This window comes from Suncus etruscus, chromosome 19, assembly GCF_024139225.1.
Source record: "Suncus etruscus isolate mSunEtr1 chromosome 19, mSunEtr1.pri.cur, whole genome shotgun sequence".
Classification (NCBI taxonomy): Eukaryota; Metazoa; Chordata; class Mammalia; order Eulipotyphla; family Soricidae; genus Suncus; species Suncus etruscus.
The window spans coordinates 8,252,955-8,277,493 of record NC_064866.1 but is presented as its reverse complement, the minus strand read 5'-3'; the positions used below and the strand labels follow the sequence as shown (position 1 = coordinate 8,277,493).

Genomic DNA, 24,539 nt, shown 5'->3' with positions numbered 1-24,539 from the left:
AGCTTTTTAACTCTGTATCTCATGGTAATTTACTTAGGAACAAACAAACAAAACAAAAAAGAACTCTTAACATAGACTTTTACATATTTTATGAAATTGTGTATCAAAGGGTGAAAGTAAAGACACAAGAAAGAGAAAAATAATAAACTTGAAACTCAAAGAAAATGCTCTTTGCTCAGCTTACTGCTAGTTCTAAGAGTACCCTCCAAAGATAAAGTAGCTTGCAATGTAAGTAAGCACTAAGAGGAAAGCCTCCCCCCCACCATTTATCTGTAAAGCAATTCGTTAAAATATAGCATCTTTAAGTCTTGGATACCATCCCCGACACTGTCCTCCAAAATCACAGAGATATTTCTCAACAGTACTGTTTCTTTTGAAAAGTCCTAGTTTTTCTTGATTTTTTAATCTCATCCTTTGAAAAAATAATTAAACGTGGGCTTGATCCTGTCCCCAGCTGTGTCCAAACTAGTGAGACTCATGTGACCACAGGAAGTTGTCACCGTCATGCCTTTCTACACCTAGGTGGTAACTCAATAAAGTAATATTCATTCAAGCTAATGATGTTATGGTTCATTCTTAGCAAGATAAATTTACTTTTGTTATTATGAAAATCTGCATTGCTTAATCATTAAAGACATACGGTTGTGCTAGAATTTCAAGACCATGAAGAATGTGCTAATATTCAGTTAAAAAATTGAGGAATAATCTTGCTTTGGGGAATATACAGAAGAGTAAGATAAGCTAAACAGTGAGTTCAGTGATACATAGTTTATGGGTTACATTTAATCCCTTGAAGAATTACGTGTATAGATGAAGATGTGTGGTCAGTGGAGAAATCAAAAGCAGAACTTCTACCTTTAGAGAAGAGACTCACCACAATTTGTTGTGTATATTTTTATAATGGAGATTATACAGGTGAAAAGAAGGTAACATATATTAAATGCCTGTATACACCAATATGTATTCACATGAACATAAATATAAGTGAGTTGTCATAAAATAAATAATATATCTTGATAGTTGTGTTATAGAATGGGTAGATGAGAAGATGAGTGTGAGATTTGGAGAATGACCAGAAAGAAGTAGGGAGAAAATAAAAAGTGAAATGGTTCAAGAAATATCTGTTATTGATATTTATCTAAATTAGGGATGGGAAACTTATATGTCAAGAGGTATTTTGGGAGGCCAAGATATGGTACAATGAGTAGGGCTCAAGCAACTGTCCCAGGTCCAAATTTAATCCCTGGAATCCCACCAGGAGAAATCCTTGAAGTAGAGCTTGGAGTTGGGTCTGAGCACTGCTGAGCAGTACTGAAAATAAAAAGGTATGCTTATAAAAAAACCAAAAGTTAACATTATGTTCAACAGTGATAATTGAGAACTTTTCTCTAGGATCAAATATAAAACAACATAATACTGAAAATATTACCACATCAGTTAGTTAAGAAAATAAAATCAAAGGTATCTTGGTGTGGCACAAACCCCAAAATAAATAATTAAGTAGACATTTGAGTCTTTATAAAGTCATGTATGAGTCATACAATATAGGCAAATGGGCCATAAAAAGTCGATGAGAAACATACTTTCCTGTCCCATCATATATTAATGCCAGACCACTCATGTCTTATCTAACTCAGTCTCAGAAGTTTTGATTCTACCATTAACTTGTCTGCCTTGTTTTTTTGTTAAGAGAAGTTCTTTTCTTCTTTAGGGAAACAGCAAATATGAAGAAAAGTCACCTTTCCAGGCTGGTGACCTACAATATGGTGGAACCTTTAATCTTGCCCAAAGAGATTTTGTTGTCTAGGATACTAGGTTTGGTCTATGTTTTCCCTAATATCTTCTGTACTGAGCTCTAAGCTTTTCATGATTTCAGTCCTATCTTAATGCTGACTTCCCCATATCCTCCTAATTTGCATCTAATTGCCTTGACTCTAAAAAAAAATAGCTTCCCCAAAATATTTTAATAGGCCTCACTAAGATGTCAGGGACAGAATTTTCCCAGGCATGCCACTTTTGCTTTGTTCAAGCTAAGGTCAACTGAGACCTTGTGGAATTCAAGAGAAACTGTCACTATTATCTTAATAACCTGGAAGAATGAAGTTCACTGAGACATAGGTCAACTCTAGAAATAACCTTGCTATGGAAGAAATCCGTCTGTGTGACAGACCAAATATATACCAAGAGAGATTTGCATTTTCTGAGTTACCCTCTCCAGCTCTTGTGATTGTTCGCCTCCATCCATTTTAATGTCCAGACCTATTTCATTCATTAGCTTAAGGATCAAAATCTTTGCTATGTTCTATGAATTCTAGGATTTACAGTCAAGAAATTCTCAGTGCATACCTAATAAAATTCATTCTTTTTTCCTTACTAACCTGTTTGATAGTAATTCATTTGCTAGACTAATCTGAGAAAAAATTAGAGGGATAAAGAAAATTTCCCTCCCTAATCATACAGAGCTTATATTTATATATGTAACAGATTCTTTAATACCAATCTTATATCAGCAGCTAACTGAAGACATATTTAGCATTCCTCCCACTTTTTTCTCCATTGCTCCAGCTTTCCAAACTGAATATTGATTGATTCCTTAGTTTCAGATTATTCCAAAGTTGGTATTCTTTGCCATACTGTACTATGTCAGGCAGTTTTAATCACTGTCTCAATATTTGTGTCTATTTATACATGCTGAAATTGGATATGAATCTTCACTCAGAACCTCTTGGAAACCTACAGGTTTTTCCAGGTTTTCTCTAGTTTAGTTCCATATCTCAGGGTCATTTTCTCCCCATCCTTCTTATTCCACTGTATCTGTGCTTTAAATCCTTCCAAATTCTCCATTTTATTATTCTTCTGTGGAAAAACATGAGCTCACTTGCAAATCCAATGCCTTCAGTGTTGTTAGACCCTCTTGATCAATCATTTTTTAAATAATATCTTTATCATCTTAAACTCCAACCAAAAAATGGATTTGCAATAACTACTTTCCTGGATACTCTACCAAGTTCTAACATGACTCACCCACTAACCAATTCTCTTTTTAAAGGTATGAAGAAGTTTTCAGCAAGATGTGTGGTATCCACATCTTTTCTTCACAAAGCTTAATTTTGACATCTGGCATGGCATACTCCCTCATGTGCCCCTAAACACAGGTTCACGAGGGATGGGCCTCCTCCTCCCCCCCAAAACCCTAATGTATTTCTCATTGTCCGGCATTTACTATAACTCACAAATACAAGCAAATTTTCTTGGCACTATTGAATGTCAATAATTTAAGGAAAGTCTGAAGCAAATGCTTTGTATGCAAAATGTCTGCATTTGATCCTGGCACCCCATGTCACCAAGTACAGATCTGGGAGTAGCCCCCCCCCTAGAAATGCTGGGTATGGTCCTCCAAAAGGATTTGATGAGGTTATTTAAAACCTTGGGCAGGAATTGCATGTTACTATTTCTTTTTTTGTATGTGTGTATTTGGGAGTGGGAGAGTGAGACTGAAGTAAGGAGGTTGAACCCTATCCAGAGATGCTCAGGACTTACTCCTAGCAATGCTCAAGGATTATTCCTAGGAGAGATTGGTGGAACATATTCAGTGCCAGGGATCAAATTGAATTACTTCATGAAGGGAAAGTGCCTAAACCCCTGTATTATTACCCCGCATATTGCCTTTTTACATAAAAGCAAATACACCTCAGCTGGATTAAAACTGGGGTTTGTTTTCTCCAAACTCTGCCCATAACTGACAGGCACTTGTGTCTGGGTTCATGTAGGAAAGATTCAATTCCAATTGGTAACTTTTAAATTCAACCTTTGACTACCACCTATGGCTGTTCTTGCTGGTCTCACAATGAATTAGTCTTTTAATTAAGAAGCAAGAAATACAAAGTGTGGTAAAGAAAGTCTCTTCAATAAGTGGTTTGGGAAAAACTGGTCAATTACATCCAAAAAAAATTGAACTCAGACCTCTCTTTAACATCATTCACAAAGATCAAATCAAAAAAATCAAAGACCTTGATTTCAGACCTGAATTATAAGGTACATAGTGGAAAACATAGACAACACACTCTGACATTGAGACCAAAGGCATCTTCAAGAAAGAAACACAACTGTCCAAACAAGTGGAAGCAGAGAAAAACAAATGGGACTACATTAAACTGAGAAGCTTCTGCACTTCCAAGGAAACAGTGATTAGGATGCAAAGACTATCCATAAAATGGTGGAAACTATTCACCCAATACCTATCTGACAAAGGGTGAATATTTAAGATATATAAGGTGCTGGCAGAACTTAACAAGAAGAAAACACCTAACTCGATCCCAAAATGGGGAGAAACAATGAACAAACATTTCCTCAAAGATAAAATACAGATAGCAAAAAGGTACATGAAAAAATGCTTCACGTCGCTAAACATCAGGGAGATACAAATCAAGACAACAATAAGGTAGCATCTCACACCACAGAGAATGACACACATCTTAAAGAACAAGAACAATTAGTACTGACTTGGATGTGCGGAGAAATGGAATTTTATTCACTGTTTGTGGGAAGCTGTTTAATCCAGCTTTTCTGGAAAAAAATATGGATATTGTTTTTAAAAAAATCTGGAAATTGAGCTTCCTTGTGATCCAACACTACCATTCCTAGGGATATACCCTAGGAACACAACAAAGGAATAGAAATGTAGCACTATTTATAATAGCCAGAATCTTGAAGTAACCTGGTGCCCAACAACAGATGAGTGGCTATAGAAACAGTGGTACATCTACACAATGGAATACTATGCAGCCAGTAGGAAAAGTTAAGTCATGAATTGTGCTTATGCATGGGTGGACATGGAGATCACTATACTGAGTAAAATGAGTCAGAGTTAAGGGATAAACATAGAATAATCTCACTCATCTGTGGAATATATAGAAAATAAAAGACAGTATGAGGATGCTATCCAGAGACAATAGAGATGAGGATTAGGAGAACAGTCCATGGTAGGAATTGTGCCACGAAGAGTGGAGAGTGTGGTTAGAGTAGAGAAAGGTCTACTATGAAAGGGACATGCCTGGTACTCCTTCATTAACATTAGTGCAAACCACAGTGGAGAAAAATAGGGAGAAAGGCATAAAGGGAGAGAGAGAGAGTGAGAGAGAGAGAAGTAAAATATGGGTGAGGGTCATTGAGAGGGAAGATGGTATCAGGGAGGATAAGAGGGAAATGTTGACATTGATGGTGGAAAATGAGCACCAGTAATGTATGCCTAATTCAATCATGAACAACTTTATTTGTGGGGGGAAAATATCCTGTGTATAAGCAACCTTGTAACTGTGATGTTTAAGTTAAATAAAAACAACAACCATGAAATCAAATATCAAAAATCTATTGTCTTTTTTTTAGAAACAAAGCATAAAATTTTCATTTAAAATCTCAAGATATTTCATTTTATTTTATTTTTTTTTTATTTTGCTTTTAGTTTTTGGGTCACACCCGGCAGCGCCCAGGGTTCACTCCTGGTTCTACACTCAGAAATCGCTCCTGGCAGGCTTGGGGGACCATATGGGATGCTAGAATTAGAACCACCGTCCTTCTGCACGAAAGGCAAACACCTTACCTCCATGCTATCATTCTGGCCCCTCAAAATATTTTATTTGGAAGTTTTACGCAATACAAATTTTAACATCTTCCCTATGATCTATTTTGCTACAATTATACAGAGATAACAAAGCCTGGGTTCTTATTTTTGCTAAACCCAAATTCTTTCCTGTTGTGTATGTAAATATTTTAGGGGATTATTATGTTACTGACCCTAACCTGATCAGTGATTGTGCTAGCCCAATTTCTAACAAGGCGTAATGGAACCCAAAATTTTTGGGAGGGTTGTCATTTGTAGAAACATAGGCATAACCCCTTCCTCTTAGGAGAAGATATCCAGCTATCCATTTTTCATCCTCCTTGATCCAAATAGGTTTATGGGTTGTTTCTTGTCTCTGAATATCTTCTTTAAAATGTCTTTCCGCTGCAGTGTAACTTTCCCCTTGGGGTAAGTTTAAGTAATTTAGTGTGATAAGAGTCAAAGATAGCAAATCCGTTGGTGGTAAACCTCTTTTTCTATTTTTTTGCAATTGAGTTTTTAAGGTTCTGGGAGTCCATTCTACACTTTTCCATTTACTCCAAGTGGCTACAAGCAGGAATAACTTTATCTGTGAGTGCCTTGTACTGACAAAGTCTGTGAGGCTCTGAGAGCTAAACCCAATGGCTTAAGTGTGTACACTTAAAGTCAGGCTCCTGGGATTTAAGTCTTGGCTGTTATCACTTGTTTACCATCTGGGTGATACTAAGAGGGTGTATACAACCTTCCTGTTCTCTGTACCCTTCCAATTAGAATACTGCTATTAAGGCCTCGGAGGAGAGAGGTGAGAATGAAATAAAGACATCTGCACAAAACTCCTAGCCTTGCACAGGTTCTGTGCTCCTCAAGAAACTAGTATTATTAGTAGTTTAGGAAGAACTGGAAGATTGACTTTTCTCCCATTTTTGGTCTGGCCCCCATCTTCTCAGATACCCTACATTTACTGGGAAAAGAGAAATAGAAGGATGGACATGGATGGAAACAAGGTGATAGAAAAGGTTCAAGGGAAGTAGAAAGAAATAGAAATATGTTTATTTACATAGCCCGATTTCATTTCATTGTTAAGTAAAGGAAAACGTTTCCCAGTTTCTGATATTTTCCACTAAGGCAGGATAACTGTTCAAGAAGAGTTTTCATTAAGTATTAAGATTCAGGGTCAGAACAATAGCACAGGCTGTTTGCCTTTCAAGCAGCCGATCCAGAACGGACCATGGTTTGATCCCCAGTATCCCATATGGTCCCCCAAGCCAGGAGTGATTTCTGAGCACATAGCCAGGAATAACCCCTGAGCATCACCAGGTATGGCCCAAAAAAACAATAAAAAGAAATAGAAGTGAGTGATATATCTCAAGAAGTGTTTGTAGTGCATTCTTTGCATGTTGGAGGTCTGGGTTCAGTTTCTCACACTACATGATCTTTGAGCACTGGGCTGAGGGTACCCCTTAGTTTCCCTGAATGATCTCCCAGGATAAACAATCAAGCAAAAAACAGTAAGAAGTGAATCACCTCAGAGTAGTCAGTTGCTATATGCAAATTTCAAAATTAAAATAAAGTCTCCTAAAGAAAAACTGGCAGAAATCTCCTTGGCTAGTCACCTCTCCCTAAGGCACTCTTTCCAAGATGGATAAAGGGTTTTATGTAGCAAAAAGAAGACAGTTAAGTTGGGGAGAGAGAAAGTATGTAGGTGGTGATGAGATGGCTAAAGATGCCAGTTGGTAGTGGAGTAAAGAAATAGCTTCATCAATATTTTCAAAATATTTTTGAATGTCTAGAAATATTCACAGGCAGCCCACCTTTTCCAGCTAAAATAAATTTTAACCAGTAGAACTAGAAAAACTATATTTTCATATGTATTTCCAATTTATATAGAGATATGTGTCACATGGGCATCCTTAGTTTCAATATTTCATGCAAATGAAACTTACTGATAATGCATATGGTGTTTAAGACATTTCTATTCTGTTATTCAATACTTGAGTGATTTGATCAAAATGAAATCAGATCCTATTTTTCCTTTTCTTCAATCAGCCCTTATATGAAATTTCCCATGTATAAATGTCATTAGACTCATTCGTAGTTATATCGTCTTCCTCTAACTACTGCTCATACTGACACCAGAAAAAATTTCTCAAAACATTAACTGCTGAAGTCATTTAAAAACATGTATTCAAGGAACTGAAAAGATAATACAGTGCTTAGGATATATGTCTTGCATGCAACTGACTCTGATTTAATCCTTAGTATCACAAGGTCCCTGGCATCACCAGGAGCAATCCTGGAGGCCCAAAGCTTGGTTGACTTGGGTAAATCCTGGCATCACAAGGCCCAAGCATCCTTGTACCTCCAACTCACTGCATTGAACACCTGGCTTGGTGATGGAGTCTCACATGGAGGAATCCCTCAGACCTTTTGAGAACTTCTTGGGAGATCCAAACAAGATAGAGCTAAATAAAATATGATGATGAAAAAAGTTATGAAAAAATACAAGCTTTGTTGTATTCCTATGCCACTAAAAACCTAGCCACAAAGAGTTGAAAATAGCTGCACACTAGGAGAAGCCTTCCCATCAGAAATTACCATATTCTGACACTACTCCCCAAATTTTTCTTTTCTGTTATTCAAGTGACTGGGAAGATACCTAGTTACAGACTATGGGAACCATCAAAGGTGGGGAATCTGCCAATGTAAGGTGAGCATCCAATCAGTAGAGGGGTAAAAGGAAGAGCAAAATAAAAGGGCAGTTCAGGGCCCGAAGAGATAGCACAGCGGTGTTTGCCTTGCAAGCAGCAGATCCAGGACCAAAGGTGGTTGGTTCGAATCCCGGTGTCCATATGGTCCCCCGTGCCTGCCAGGAGCTATTTCTGAACAGACAGCCAGGAGTAACCCCTGAGCACCGCCGGGTGTGACCCAAAATCCAAAAAAAAAAAAAAAAAAAAAGGGCAGTTCACTTGCAAATGCAAAAGGATTTGGCCTTAACCTTCACAGCTTTTCAGCTTCCCTTTATGGGAATATATTTGCATATTTTTTCAACAAAACAGCCAGAAGATAAATCATCACTGAACCCAGAACTGGCTGTGCCAATGGCTCATTGTCTTTCAAGCTAAGCTAACACTTCTGGTTGGGAGTCTGGACTGAAATATTGAGTCAATGAATAACTTACATTCAGAGTCCTCACTCTTGAAAAAGCCAATAAGTTTGATCTGATCCTCAATACGTTCAAAGGCTTGTACTTCTAGCTTGTTGTTGATGATCTCCACGGGATCTTCGGTTAGCTAGAATGTCACATACATACATACATGTCAACCAAAAAAATAAAAACTCAAATAGGAGAACTTATTTGCTGCTTAGGAATAGGTCCAGCTTTAAAGAAAAGCAGGGAGGGAAGTTGAAATCTCAACATTGTTCCACCCAATGGCAGAGCCTTTGAAAAAACTTACCTTAGTTCTGATTAATTGCTTAGGCAAAATGAGGAAGTTTCATTTTATTTCTCTTAAATGAGGATATTATTTCAGTAATAGCATGCAAGTTAATTCTGGCCAGGATAGATTTACTAAAGACTCTGGGAACAATCTCTCCTTCAAAGAGCACATTGAAAAACCAGCTATTTCCCATCACCCCTTGATAAGGAAATGTATGGTATCAACTCTTGTTGATAGTTGTCTTATAACTAATTTAGGAAACAAAGCCACTTGAAGACAAAGTCACTCAAAAATGGAGGAAAAATGAAAGCTAGATCATGGATTTAATAACGTCTGTCCTTACGCTGGTTTCCCATTTCCATTTGGCCATAGCACTTACTGTTTAAAATGGAATCTGATTTGTTTCCTTACTGAAAGCCTCTGTGTAAACTATTGGAGCTGAGCATCACCTGCTGGTCTGACAAGTAATTCTCAACCATTTTAGGGTGCAGGTCTGGACAGATCATAAGGACCAAAGGCACTTTTTATGAGAGGTGACTTCCTGACTCTTCCAAATTTAGAATCTGTGGGGGAAATGGCCATTCCTTGGCCATTGTAGTCATGTTAGCAATTAGCAATCATCCCAATGCTTGTTATTTATTTATTTACTTATCTATTTATTGGTTTGGGGGCCACACCCAGAGACACTCAGGGGTTACTCCTGGCTATGCATTCAGAAGTTGCTGCTGACTTGGGAGACCATATGGGATGCCAGGGGATCGAACTTCAGTCCATCCTAGGATAGCACTGGTAAGGCAGACACCTTATTGTTTGCACCACTGCTCAGGCCCCTGTTTTTAATTTAATTTATTTTTTAATATAAATCTTTATTTAAACACCATGATTACAAGCATGTTTGTAATGGTATTCTTTTCATTTTTTAATCTATTCAGGAATATGTGTTAAAAAAAAAACAGCTGTTATTTAAAATTGTTGTATAGTGTCTGATAGTGTCTGCTCATTTCTTTGCCTGAACATATGGGTCTGAGTGTATGATACTCCAAGGGAGGGTGGGCTCATTAATCTCGCCCTATCTTTATTCTGCTCTGAGAAGATCTCTCTCTCTTCTTTTTTTTTTTTGTGGTTTTTGGGTCACACCCAGCAGTGCTCAGGAGTTTTTCCTGGCTCCAGGCTCAGAAATTGCTCCTGGCAGGCACGGGGGACCACATGGGACCCCGGGATTCGAACTGATGACCTCCTGCATGAAAGGCAAATGCCTTACCTCCATGCCATCTATCTGGGCCCTCTCTCTCTCTTCTTAACCTTTAAGGAATCACTCATTTCTCTCCAACACTCTGTAGCTCCTTTTCAGTAGGACAGGAATAAAACCAAGGGATTAGGGTTCTTTATTTTTGAACCACAACTAGTGCTCAGGGGTTACTCCTGGCTCTGCACTAAAAATTACTCTTGAAGGCCTCAGGGGACCATATGGAAAGCTGGAGATCAAGCCTGGGTTAGTCTCATGCAAGGCAAACACCCTACCCACTGTGCTATCACAAGGTTCCAGGTCTTTGTTTCTTTGTTGTTTGGGGGCCACATCTGGCTGTGCTCAAGGCTTACTCTTGTCTCTGTGCTCTGGGATCATTTCTGGCTGGCTCAGGGAACCATATCAGGTGCTGAGGATAGAACCCAGGTCAGTCATGTGTGAGGCAGGGGCCTTATCTGCTGTACTATTGCTCAGGCCATAAAAGCAATGGGGATTTTAAGGAATATTGGTGTAAACTTGCTAGTGAATGATTACTACTACAGAGTTCCAATGTTTCCAAAGTGATCTATGGGCCAGTTTTCTAGTAGAAGGAAGTAAAAATATGATGTAGACATTACACACACACACACACACACACACACACACACACACACACACACACACACACACCCCCCACACTTTATCCCCGAAACCTTTTCAAAATCAGTCTTAGAGCAATCAGGTTACTTCATTTCTCTGCTCTCTCTAACTTTGGAGTTTGATTTCTCTCTGTATTTGAACTCCAAGAGCTCTGTGGCGTGTCATCTGTTTATAAATACTTACATCCAAAAGAAACTCCACCAAGACATCAGCTGCAAACTCGCCATCAAATTCAATTGTACGATCACCCTTCAGAACATACAGACTTCCTTCTTCATCAAAACCTGGAGAAACAAAGATTTCCCGGATGAAGTCATCTTGATGGAGGAATACCCACCCTGTTTAGTAACATTTGACTTGGGATTCCAATCAGACTTTGAGGTTTGAATCACTAAAACTAACATTTATGATGAGTTTCCTGGAAACTGTACTATTGGAAAAGTTCCCCAAGTGAAAAAAGCCAAGGCACAACCATTTTACATGGATTTTAACCTAATAAAAACACAATCTATTTATTATTTCAACACAGTTTCAATTTCCTAAAAACCCTGTTGACTTATCATAATCTATGTTAGTATTGCAAGATATAATTCCTTCTACATGCCTGATAGTTATCAATGTAGTATTCGTTTATACAATAAATCCAATCTATGATATGTTCAATTACTTACACCTGAGCTCCTCTGGGGCCAACTCTCCCATACAATTCTTTTGCAATTGAAAAGATACAGAGGAGTCTTTACATACATTTTCTGTTGGTTCAACAAACCAGCAATGATTTCCTTTTTTTTAATATTTTATTTAAACACCTTGATTACATACATGATTGTGCTTGGGTTTCAGTCATGTAAAGAACACCACCCATCACCAGTGCAACATTCCCATCACCAATGCCCCAAATCTCCCTCCTTCCCACCCAACATCCGCCTATACTCTAGACAGGCTTTCTATAACTCTCATACGTTCTCAGTATTAGGATAGTTCAAAATGTAGTTATTTTTCTAACTAAACTCATCCCTGACTGTGGTGAGCTTCATGAGGTGAGCTGTAACTTCCAGCCCTTGTCTGTTTTGTGTCTGAAAATTATTATTGCAAGAATGTCTTAAATTTTTCTTAAAACCCATAGATGAGTGTGACCATTCTGCGTTTCTCTCTCTCTCTCTCTCTCTCTCTCTCTCTCTCTCTCTCTCTCTCTGACTTATTTTACTCAGCACAATAGATTCCATGTACATCCATGTATAGAAAAATTTCATGACCAGCAATGATTTCAACCAGCACATCTTGGTCAGCCCCAGGTTTCAACTTAGAAACCATTTGTTTCAAAAAACTACTGTGACTTCTCTTGCTGTACCAGCTCACCCTCTAAGGGTAGGATTTCTGCCATCTAGTGCCTCTGGTGCTATATATGGCACCTAGACACATTAGGTACTCCTTAAATATTTGTTACAGAAGGACAGTTGGCCCCCACTACATAGATGAGCCCTGAGTGTTTTTCCAGACAGCTGGCGAATGCTGCAAAGGCATGTTTTGCATCATCTTTCTACCCTCCATCACTCTTGGTGTAATACTGCAAATGAGACTTTAACAAATGCCTCTTGGAAAGCTAGATCCCACTCCCACCCTCCCAGAAACATGAAATAGCTGGAGGCTGGTATTTAGTCCAACTGCCTGGCATCCTCAATTCTGTAGATTGATTGCTTTCAAGCTTTCTAGATGTTGTAGAGTGCATTGTCCAAATAGGCTCTTCTGGAACTCTCTGGGATAAAGGCGGAACTGGTCCACTGCCAGATATGTTCCAGGACATTGAAATGCCCTGGGCACAGAATTTTGTTTGTCAGACTAAAGATGCAATGTGCAAGGTAGCCTTGAATCCAGCAATACTTGGTCACAATGGATGCTGGAGCAAAGCAGCCAACAGTCTTGGATTTGGCTCTGAATGAAGCCAGTTAGGAAGCTATTGCAGTAGTTCAAGCTTAATTTGATGGGTTGCAGACTTGGGTGTTTGTAAGAGAAAGTGGAGGTTCAGCAGTAGGTTCTCAAGATATAACTGTTTTTTAAACTCCAAGATCACTGTCAGAAAGAACTTCCCAATAGCTTCAGGGTGAGTTTGGGGAAAGGTTAATTTAGACTTATCTATACCATTCCATCCTCCACATGAAGAACATATATGGGTCTATTCTTATGAACATGCGCCTAACTTGTTCTTGCTCTAAAATTTCAGGTGCTAAAGCACAAGAGTTTTTCTTGACTTCAATTTACTACAAACCCTCCCTTTAAGAGCAAAAGAGGGCCAGGGAGATAGCTGTGGGGTCAGGGTGCATACAAAGCATGTTCAAGACCGGAGTTCTATCCTCAGTGTCCCTTGGCCACTCCCTAAGCACAAGAGGTGTTTTAGCACTGTTAGGCCAAACATTCAACTGATCAGATCTGGTAGATGAGTGTTTTTGGAGGAATATTTCTGGACACCATAAGTATTGCTTAGGAGGACCCCAAAATAAATGAAATAAATCATTATGTAAAACAAACCATGGGAAGGGAGAAAACTAGATCATTTCTAAATGTAGGAAAGAGAAAGCCCTTTTAGTGCTTTTGACTAGGGAACAGTTGAATAAACTTTACTTTTTTACTGAAGGGACAAAATTGACATGATTTGTTTTTAAATAAAAGGATTTCTCCAAACATTGCCAATAATTTATTATTATTTCATAGTCATGAATTCTTCTATGTAGCTAACCTAAGTATTGTCTGCTATCATTTAAATTTAAAAGGAAACACCCAAATGAGCTAAAACTAAACAAAAAGATTGGTCATCCTGAAAAAAAATTTGTAGCTATTTGTAATTTCCTAGGACAATGAAATTTCATGTATGTGAAGATATTTGTGCAACCACCGTTAATCTTTTTTTTTTCCTTCCCTGTGCTTACTACTCCAAATCCAATTAACCTTTCATAAAAGGTCTTGCTTATAACTTCCTGCTATTTCTCAGTAGCTATCCTCCACCAGTCATGCCGAAAAAGTGGAATGGGCAGTACATGTGTGTGGGTGTTAGAAAAATCTGAGGTGTTACTTATAGTCTATCTACTTCAGTTTAGAGGTCTAAGAACCATAAATGCATGCGCATTTAAGCATGGCTTATTAATATAAGAGACTACACACTGCCCTGTGTAATTGAATATATCTCTTCTAAATCTTCTTTCCTCCTTGATGATTATGCCAAGTTGAACTTAAATTTAAAGTCCTCTAGAATACTGACATCACTATATTTAATTCTATCTATATTTAGTATTAGTAATGGACTAATGTAATCAAAGGCAAAGCAGTGATAGCTACTGGGAAGAGATATTTGTTCCCCCTCAAAGATCAATATGGCAGAGAGGACCATTTAAGCTTGAGATCTGAAAAGAAAAGTTTAATTTTTTAGGACTGGTTTCTTGAGAAGGAAACAGTTTTCTTTGTACTGAGACAAATATACTTGATAATCAATTTGCAATCACTCATTAATATAAAATAGTGAAACTGATATTCATTTTATGAAACTCTTCCCCAACCCTGGACAAAGGTCATTAGAATCATTTTATATATAATATGCACATATTAAAAATAATGCAACTAAGATGGAAAAATATATGAAACTATTATCCCAAAATGCATTTGTGTCATGCTGCTATCTCTCAAAAATTTACACTCACCCAATTTCTTGGCAAGCTTGGCTTCCTTCTTGGCATCCACCATCACAAAGCCAATATCTTTATGCTCCAGGACCTGGGCCACAAGCTGAAGAGAGACACATAGGTAAGTAATTGGGCCCATGGCAAAAAAAGATCAACAAATATTATTGGAATGAATTGGTAGAAGGAGTTTTCTCCACCTTTTTTGTAACTCTATAACCAATTGTTAGATTTGGCATGATGATGAAAACCAAGTGTCGAATATAGGGAACCCAACTTCACATTTATGATTTGGAAGTAAATCACCGTCTAAAATATCTACTGTCACATATTTTCCTCTGTCCTCCCAATCACACTTTTTCTAACATTTTTAAATTTAAATGTTGTAGTTTACAAAGTTGTTCGTAATATAGTTGTTGCAAGCATTCAGTGTTTCAACAGCAGTCGCACTACCAGTGTGACCTTCCCCATGCCATTGTTCACTTTCCTAATCTCTCACCCTAGCCTATTCCCTTAGCTGGCACAAAATAATTTATTTTATATTGCTTGTTACCACTAAATAGTAACTGGGACTATAAAAAAAAACAAAAGAAAAATTTATGGCGATTGAGAAAAATGGCAGAGAGACAGCAGCAGCAGTAGGGCAGCAATACAGAAGAGCCTGAAGATGTGTAGAGTAACTCATCCCCAAGCTACTTAAGTGTGAAATTCCCCACATTCTTGAACCCAGCAATGATATCAGACACTTGGTGAAGAAGCAAAGGCAGATCATTAGAAGGAATGTCAAACATTGAGGGAGATTGCTAGAAAAAATAATGAAAACTAAGTTGTTTTCATTCAAGAACAGAGACTGAGCTGGAAGCAGCAACTGTCACCAAAGACAGAGTGAGTGTTACCTTGACCTCCTGAAGCAGAATTGTGCAACATGCTCATGGGCCCAGGAGAGTGACTGGCTGAGCTTGGAACATTGGCATAGGACATTAGCTCTGGATTTTAGCACAGAGGGAGGGAGTAGAAGCCAGGAGGGCGCTGATTAAGCCATACCAGTAGCAGTGCTACTAGACGGCTAAAAGTGTGGTGTGGCCAAGAGACAGAGCTGCCCTTGTAGGAGACTGTGTCACCCTTACTCACTTCGAAGGACCAGTGGACTCTGAGCAGCAGGACTGTGAACTTTCAGGTGGCCCAGTCGCATCTGCCCAAGGGACACAGACATTAGCATTGAGGGAGCAAGCTAAGGCTAAGCCCAACAGGAGGGGCCCACAGCAGCTTGGCTGTCAGAAGGACAACAAGACAGTGAAGTCGATTTTTTCACAGACTCATATTACTCCTAGGCAAGGAGTCTACCATAACATATAAAAAGAATCATCACACACTGTAAAGGTCACAATGGGAAGACAATGCAGAACCCTACCACAAATAGTGAATGAAGATGGTAGTCCCAAGAACTCAACCAACATCAGTCACCTATATAACCTCTCTGATAAGGACCTTCGAGAGGAAATGTGGAGGATGTTCAAAGAACTCAAAGAAATCATGGAACAAAAAACAAACAAACAAACAAAAAAAAACGAATGTCAAACAAGACTCAAGAGGATATGAGAGTAGAAATGAGAAGATGGCCAACTGATATGATAGGTTTGAAAATCTTGGTAGGTGAAATGAAGAACTCATTGAAAAGCCTCACCAGCAGAGTAACAGAATCAGCAACATGGAAGATGAATTGCATAACACCTCCAGACAACAGAAGAAATTAGAAATGAGCCTTAAAACAAATGACCAGAAGATGGAACCTAACCTCAAAATAAGAAAACAGATAAAAATAGACATTTGGGGGCAAATTCAATAGGAACAACATAAGAATCATTGGGTTCCAGAGAGGAAAGAAGAAAATCCCAATGGAGAAGCAACAACCAACGATATCATTGATGAAAAGTTTCTAGAGCTGAAGGGTGCTTGCTCTGATATCCTGGATACCCAAAGAGTAGCAGCTCAAAGAGACCCAAATAAAAGCACCAAAGACAATCCTAGTCATAATGGTGAAAATCTCAGATAAGGGTAGAATAATGAAAGAAGCAAGATTATAAAAGAATTTTACATACAAAAAAGCATCCTTAAGTCTTATAACAGCTTTATCAAAAGCAACCTTCCGGGCCTAAAGGCAGTTGTGGGATATAGTGGGAAAAATTCAATGAAATGAATGCCTCACTAAGAATATTTCACCCAGCCAGATTTGCATTCAGGTTTAAAGAAAAGATATCTTTTTAAGCCAACCTTAAAAGAAAATTGAAGGATCAGCTTTAAGGCAGACAGTCTTCCAAACACACCTAAACTTTTACAAAATGCTTGCACAAAATCCTATGACAATAATCTTTCTAAACATTAATGGACTAAATGCACCAGTTAAGATGCACAAAGTGGCAAACTGGATCAGAAAATGGAATCTAATATTTTGCTGTCTGAAAAAAAACACATTTGAATATTCAGAGCAAATACAGACACAACGTCAAAGGTTGAAGGACAATACTTCAAGCAAACAACTCCCTTTAAAAGTCTGGTGTGGCCATAAAAATATCAGGCAGCATAGAATTCAGGCTTTAAAAGATTATTAGAGAGAGAAACATTTCTTAACAATCAAGAGATATGTACATAATGAAGAAATCACATTTATAAACATATGTACTTAATGAGAGACCAGCAAACAGACCTGAAGAAAGACATCAATACCAACACAATAGTTGTGGGAGACTTCAATATCATTTTGTCACTTCTTGATAGAGCAGCTTAACAAACATATACTAGCTTTGAAGGAAGAAATGGAAGAGAGCGGCTAAGTTTATATATACATATATAATATAGATATAGATATAGAAAGGGTTTTCCATTCCCAGAAAGCTGACTATACATTACTTTCCAATGCACATGGGACATTCTCCAAGTAAATCACATGCTTAGAATTGTATCAATTACCTTCTTAGATATTGCTGTACTGAAAATATAAGTGAATTACAAACAAATGGAGAACTAACTGTAGTATGTATAAAGCCATAGTCATTAAAACAGCATAATACTGGAATAAAGACAGACCCTCAGAACAATAACCCTCAGATCAATGGAATAGACTTGAATATTCTGAGGTGTACCCACAGTTATACTCTCAATGATCTTTGATAAAGGGGCAACAAATCCAAAGTGGAGTAAGGAAAGCCTCTTCAACAAGTGGTGTTGCAAAAACTGGTCAGAGATGTGCAAAAAAAAAAAAGCCAACTCATATTTATATTTAACATTGTGCACAAGTCAAATCAAAATGAATTAAAGATCTTGTTATCAGACCTGAAACCATAAGGTAAACAGAGGAAAGGTAGGCAGAACACTATTATATTAAAGCTGAAGGAAGAATCACCACTGGCCAAGAAATTTGAAAGCAAAGATAAATAGGACTACATTATATTTTAAGGTGCTTCTGCACCTTAAAGGAAACAGTGACTAGAATACAAAGACTACCCACAGAATGAGAGAGGTTATTCACCCAATACCCATTTGATAGGGGTTAACATCTAAGATATGCAAGACACTGGTATATCTCAGTGAGAAAAAAAATTGATCCCATCAAAAATGGGGAGAAGAAATGAACAGACATTTCATCAAAGAAGAAATACAAATGGCCAAAAGTCACATGAAAAAATGCTACACATCTTTAATCATCAGAGAGATGTAAATACAAACAACAATGAGGTATCATCTCACATGATAGAGACTGGCATACATCAAAAAAAGCAAGAATAACCAATGCTGGCATGGATGAGAGGAGAAAGGCACTCTCACTGCTGGTGGGAATGCTGACTTGTTCAGCCTTTTTGGAAAACAATATGGTCATTCCTAAAAAAAAAAAAAACCTGGAAATTGAGCTCCCATATGCTACAGCAGTACCAGTCCTAGGGATATACCTTAGAAACAAAAAAAATAATACAAAAATACAGTGCCATCTATGCTCCTATGTTCATCACTGCACTATTTACAATAGTGAGAATCTGGAAACCACCCAAGTGCCCGAAAACAGATGAGTGGCTAAAGAAACTATAGTACATCTACCCAATGGAATACTATGCTGACTCCTATCATTCCTTTAATGGTGAGTAGAATTTTTATGAACCATTAATTCTTCCAACATCCATCCATTAAATCATTTAAAAAAAAAAAAGGACCTGGATTGATTTTGCCTTTGACACACAAAGATGTGTTTGTCTATAGGTTCCTATGTGAAGACTGATTTTAATTTCTCTAGGAAAAATTCTTGAGAGTGCAAATTTGGGTTCATACTGTGGTTGTATGTTTAATTTTTAAGATCATAGAATTATTTTAGAGTAACTTTGAGGCAGGCAGGCAGGGAAGGGCCCCCAGATAACAAGGAATTCTGAGACAGCAAGGAATTCTTGAGAGGTAGTAAAAGTTCTGGGGATGTTTTAACTACAAGAAGAAATTGGAGGACTCACTTGGCTGCTGATAAGATTGTCACCTGGAGGCAGGAACAAAGGACAAGAATGGAAAGGCAAAAAAGACCATCAATTACCTCAGTACACTTCCTAGCAACCATCTGTGCAAACACCCTAGCAATAGACTATCTACTATAAGTAGAAATCCCTACCTGGGCCAGACTGGGGAAAACCCCATAAAAGTCAATTTAGGAGTTCAATTTCCAGTTTTTGTTTGTTTGTTTGTTTGTTTTTAGAAATCTCCAAATTGTTTTCATGAAGGTTGGACTAGATGGCATTCTCGCCAGCACTGAATAAGAGTTTCTTTCTCTGAACTCCCATATGATCCTGCTATACCACTCCTAGGAATATACCCTAGGAACACAAAAATACAATTCAAAAATCCCTTCCTCACACCAATATTCATTGCAGTGCTATTTACAATAGCCAGACTTTGGAAACAACCAAGATGCCCTTCAACAGATGAATGGCTAAAGAAACTGTTTTACATATACTCAATGGAACATTATGCAGCTGTCAGGAGAGATGAAGTCATAAAATTTTCCTTTACAGGGATGTACATGGAATCTATTATGCTGAGTGAATTAAGTCAGAGGGAGAGAGATAGACAAAGAATAACATCACTCAGCTATGGGTTTTAAGAAAAATAAAAGAGATTTTTGTAATAATTTTCAGAGACAATAGAAATGAGGGCTGGAAGGTCCAGCTCACGTTATGAAAGCTCACCACAAAGAGTGGTGAGTGCAGTTAGAGAAATAACTACAAGGACAACTAACACAACAATGTGAATGAATGAGGGAACTGGGAAGTCTGTCTCAAATACAGGCGGGGTGGGGGGTTAGGACGTGGGAGATTGGGGGCATTGGTGATGGGAATGTTGCACTGGTGAAGGGGGGCGGTGTTCTTTATATGATTGAAACCCAACTACAACCATGTTTGTAACCAAATTGTATAAATAAAGATATTTTTTTAAAAAAGTCAATTTAGAGCAAAGGAGAGGAGGTCACGTGTTGCCTGGATTTATGGTACCCGAGTACATGTCATCCAAATCTCCTCACTTGAGAGGGGTCATAAGCATCCTATGCTGGGTTGTGTACCAGCATAGCTTTGGAGAACCGTAACTCTCTCCCTTTCTTATCCTCTCCCTCAAGTTCCCTGGTGGTCTAGTGGTTAGAATTTGGCACTCTCTTATCCTCTCCCTCTCCTTCCTCAGCATTTCTAAATAAAACATATTTTTACTTCACTGCTCATCTCCTCCTGAAATTCTTTTCTGTGAGAAAAGACAATGGACGGGAAGGACCTGGGTATGATCTAGGTCTGACTTTGCTTTCCTTGCCAGAATTGGCCAATAGTCCTAAGTTTCCCCAGTCATTCCTGAATGGAAGAGATGGGAAGAGGTTTCCATCTCTCAATATTTTCTTCTCAAGGCGACTGCCTCTTTCTTCCCCATTTCACATAAGTCACCACCGCAGAGCAGTCCACAAAGATCAAAGGCACTATTTTACATTCTCACAAAGCACTGTGCTGTTGAGTAACCCAGATCTTTAGAATCTTTGCCAGTTTTAGGTGTTGTCTTTATTTTGCACTGTAGTCGTTCTGAATAAAAGTGTATAGACATATCTTATTATGGTTTTAATTTTTAGTTCCCAAGTAAAAATTCTGACTTCTTAATGTACCTATTTTCTATCTGTATTTTCTCTTTCATGAAGTGAATACCTATGGTTTTTGGCAAAATGTATTTTTCTATTGTTTGATTCTGACAGTTCTTTCTTTATTTTTTTGTTTTGTTTTGGGGCTACACCCAGTGGCACTCAGAGGTTACTCCTGGCTCTGTGCTCAGAAATCTCTCCTGGCAGGCTCAGGAAACCATATGGGACACCAGGGATTGAACCTAGGTCCGTCTTGGATCGACAGTGCCCAAGGCAAACGCCCTACCGCTGTGCTTTCTTTCTAGCCCCCTAACAGTTCTTTAATAAAAGTCCTTGGTCAGAGAAATGGTTCATAAATATTTTCTCCTACTGAGTCTTATCCGACTGATTGTGATACTTATCTAATAGATCAAAATATTTTAATTTTGATCAAGTTCAATGATTTCAATGTGTACATTGCATTTTTGGTGTTGAATCAAAGAACATTGTTTAGTCCTAACTACTAAAATTTTCTCCTATTTTTTTTTTTTTTTGGTGTGGTAGATCCAGGATGGACCTTTTTTTTTTTTTTTATAAAAAATATCTTTATTTTTTTGGAGGGGGTCACACCCGGCAGTGCTCAGGGGTTACTCCTGGTTCCATGCTCAGAAATCGTTCCTGGCAGGCTTGGGGGGACCATATGGGATGCCGGGATTCGAACCAATGACCTTCTCCATGAAAGGCAAAGGCCTTACCTCTGTGCTATCTCTTCTGCCCCCCAAAATATCCTTATTTAAACACTTTGATTACAAACATGATTGTAGTTGGGTTTCAGTCATGTGCAGAACACCCTCCTTCACCAGTACGACATTTTCATCATCAATTGAAGTTTTACAATTAAGTGCATGATTCATTTTATAAATTTTGTAAAAGATGTGAAATACTGAGATTCCTTCATATTCATTAATATCCAACTATTCCAGTATGACTTAATGGAAAGACCAACTCTACCTTTAGAATTGCTTTTGTGTCTTTGTCAAAAAGTAGTTGGTATATTTGTAAAGGTTAATTTCTGGATTCTCTATTTTGGCCTAATAACTGTGTGTCTATTCCTCCAATAATGAAAGTGTTTTGGCTCCCAGTGTATTCTTTTCCCCCAAATTGTTTTAGTTGGTCTTGCTTACATTCCCATATCAGCCAGAATCTTCTTGTCTATATTTACTAAAAACATTGCTAGGATTTTGATAGATCAAATATTTAAATTTGCAGAGAAACTTGAAGAGAATTGATGTATTTACCATGTTGTATTTTCCAAGTTATGCACATATATGCCTCTTCATTTATTTAGATCCCTGGCTTTATTTGCCTTCCCCTTCCTTTTGCTGCTATTGACCTTTGTGCAGTGTACAGGAGGGGCAAACATGGCTGCAGTGTTCATATACATGGTTACAGTATTCACATACTAGGTTGTGGTAGGCTTAAACTTGGTTTAACATCGAGTGGTTGCATGAGTAATTCCAGTACTCATATTGAACGGCATTGCCCTGAAGTTCACACACTTGATGGCATTGTTGGATCACATTGGCAGAGTGGAAATTAAACTCGGTGAAGTAGGGTAGAACTGGAAATCAAACCTATTGCCTCATACATGCAATGAAGATGCTCGACCATATCTCCAAGATCTACTATTTGTTATTTTTCTTAGAATATAAATCTCATCCTTGTTTTGGTAGATTTAAATTTAAAGTTAGAGTAAAATGTAGAAGCTTAATTCAACATTTAATTTAAATGTTTACTTAATTACTTAAGAATTGACATTTTTTTTTTTGGTTTTTGGGCCACACCCATTTGACACTCAGGGGTTACTCCTGGCTATGTGCTCAGAAATCGCCCCTGGCTTGGGGGGACCATATGGGACGCCGGGGGATCGAACCGCGGTCCTTCCTTGGCTAGCGCTTGCAAGGCAGACACCTTACCTCCAGCGCCACCTACCCGGCCCAGAATTGACATTTTTGAGTGACTTTAATTTGTACTAAATATCTTGATGTCTATACATTTGTTGTCAGTATTTGGCTATATAATTATTTTTGTACATTTATCTTATTTTGTAAACTTACCAAATTAATTATTAATTCTAAGCTATATTTAAAGGTGTTAATGTTTAAAATTTAATAAAAGAACTGTGGTCTACAAAGTTATTGATACATTTTTTTTTCTGATTCATCCAGCCACTCTGTGCCTTTTTATAGGGGATTCAGTCAATTGACCTTGAGATATATTAATTATAGATAGGGCTTTGCTGCCATTTTTATATTTGAGGAATTTATCTTTTTTTTTCTCAATAGTCTGTTCTTATAGGTGTCCTTACAGTAATTCTTGGAGGATTGGTTTAGTTTTCACAATTCCTGCTAGTTCATTTTTGTCTGAAAAGGTTCTTACCCCTTCCTCAAGTCTAAATGATACCTTCACAGAATAGTGGAATTATTTTCATTCAATACTTTAAATATGTCATTCCACTTTTTCCTGGCTTACATGATATCATATGAAAGGTTTGGTGCTATTCTTATATTCTTTCCAATATCTTTGAGCGGTTTTTCTCTTGCTGCTTTATATAATCTGTCTTGGTCTTTTTTTTTTTTTTCTTATTTTGATTTTTGGGTCACACCCAGAGGTGCTCAAGGGTTACTCCTGGCTGTCTGCTCAGAAATAGCTCCTGGCAGGCACAGGGGCCATATGGGACACCAGGATTCGAACCAACCACCTTTGGTCCTGGATTGGCTGCTTGCAAGGCAAACACCACTGTGCTATCTCTCCGGGCCCTGTCTTGGTCTTTTGATTTTACCATTTTGATTATTATGTTTTGTTTGATTTTATTTTGTATGGTACTCCTGGACCTGTGCTGGAGCCTCTCTCCAGAGATCAGGATAGGGGCTGGAGCAATGGCACAGCGGTAGGGCATTTGCTCTGCATGCTGCTGACCCAGGATGGACCGCGATTCGATCCTCTGGTGTCCCATATGGTCCCCCAAGCCAGGAGCAATTTCTGAGCACAGTGCCAGGAGTAATCCCTGAACGTCACTGGGTGTGGCCCAGGAATAAAAAAAGAAAGAGAGAGAAAGATCAGTATAGTTATCAGTGATTATTTCTTCTGCCAACCATTCTTCCCCATTCCCCTTTTTCTCTCCTTCTGGAATTTCTATAATTCAAAGATGATTCCTCTTGCTATTATCTGCCACAAACCTTACATTCTCTGCCATCCCTTTCTCTCTTATTCTGTTGTCACTACATTCTTGGTGATTCTCAGTAGTTTGTCTTCAATATCACTGATATGGTCCTCTGCATGTTGAATAATTCTGTTTTTTATGGCTGGCTATTTTATCTTTTAACTCCTTCTATTTCATTTGTAGGGACTCTTTGATACCCCCAGATCAGTTCATCTTTTAGTGGTTGAACTGTTCTTCCAATGATTGCCTTATTTCCATGGACATTGCATGGAACATTGGTTTTATTTCCTCATCAAAGAGGGTTGAAGTATTGTTTGAGTTCACTGATATAATAGAAATAGTGTCTCTGTCTCCCAGAGCATGTGGATTCCTTTGTTCTTTTTTATTAGGTTAAAGATTTGTTGGTGCTTTGAGGTGATTGGTGGTTGAAAGAGAACATATGACACTGTCAGTCCCTCATGTAGTTATTTTTCTATTCTTTTTTTGTGTCATTTTTGGGGGGCACACCCGGTGACACTCATGGGTTACTCCTGGCTATGCACTCAGAAATAGCTCCTGGCTTGGGGAACTAAATGGGAAGCTGGGGAATGGAACTGAGGTCCGTCCTAG

General features: G+C 38.1%; 1 protein-coding gene across 1 annotated transcript in view; it reads right to left on the bottom strand.

Moving 5' to 3' along the window:
* Positions 1 to 24,539, bottom strand: part of CASQ2 (calsequestrin 2) — a 94,237-nt gene that overhangs the window by 41,768 nt on the left and 27,930 nt on the right. The window contains exons 2-4 of the mRNA XM_049765978.1: positions 14,611 to 14,695; positions 11,105 to 11,205; positions 8,778 to 8,889 (exon numbers count right to left, since the gene is read on the bottom strand). Of these exons, the coding sequence (XP_049621935.1) occupies positions 8,778 to 8,889; positions 11,105 to 11,205; positions 14,611 to 14,695 (298 nt within the window). The remainder of the gene's footprint in view (positions 1 to 8,777; positions 8,890 to 11,104; positions 11,206 to 14,610; positions 14,696 to 24,539) is intronic.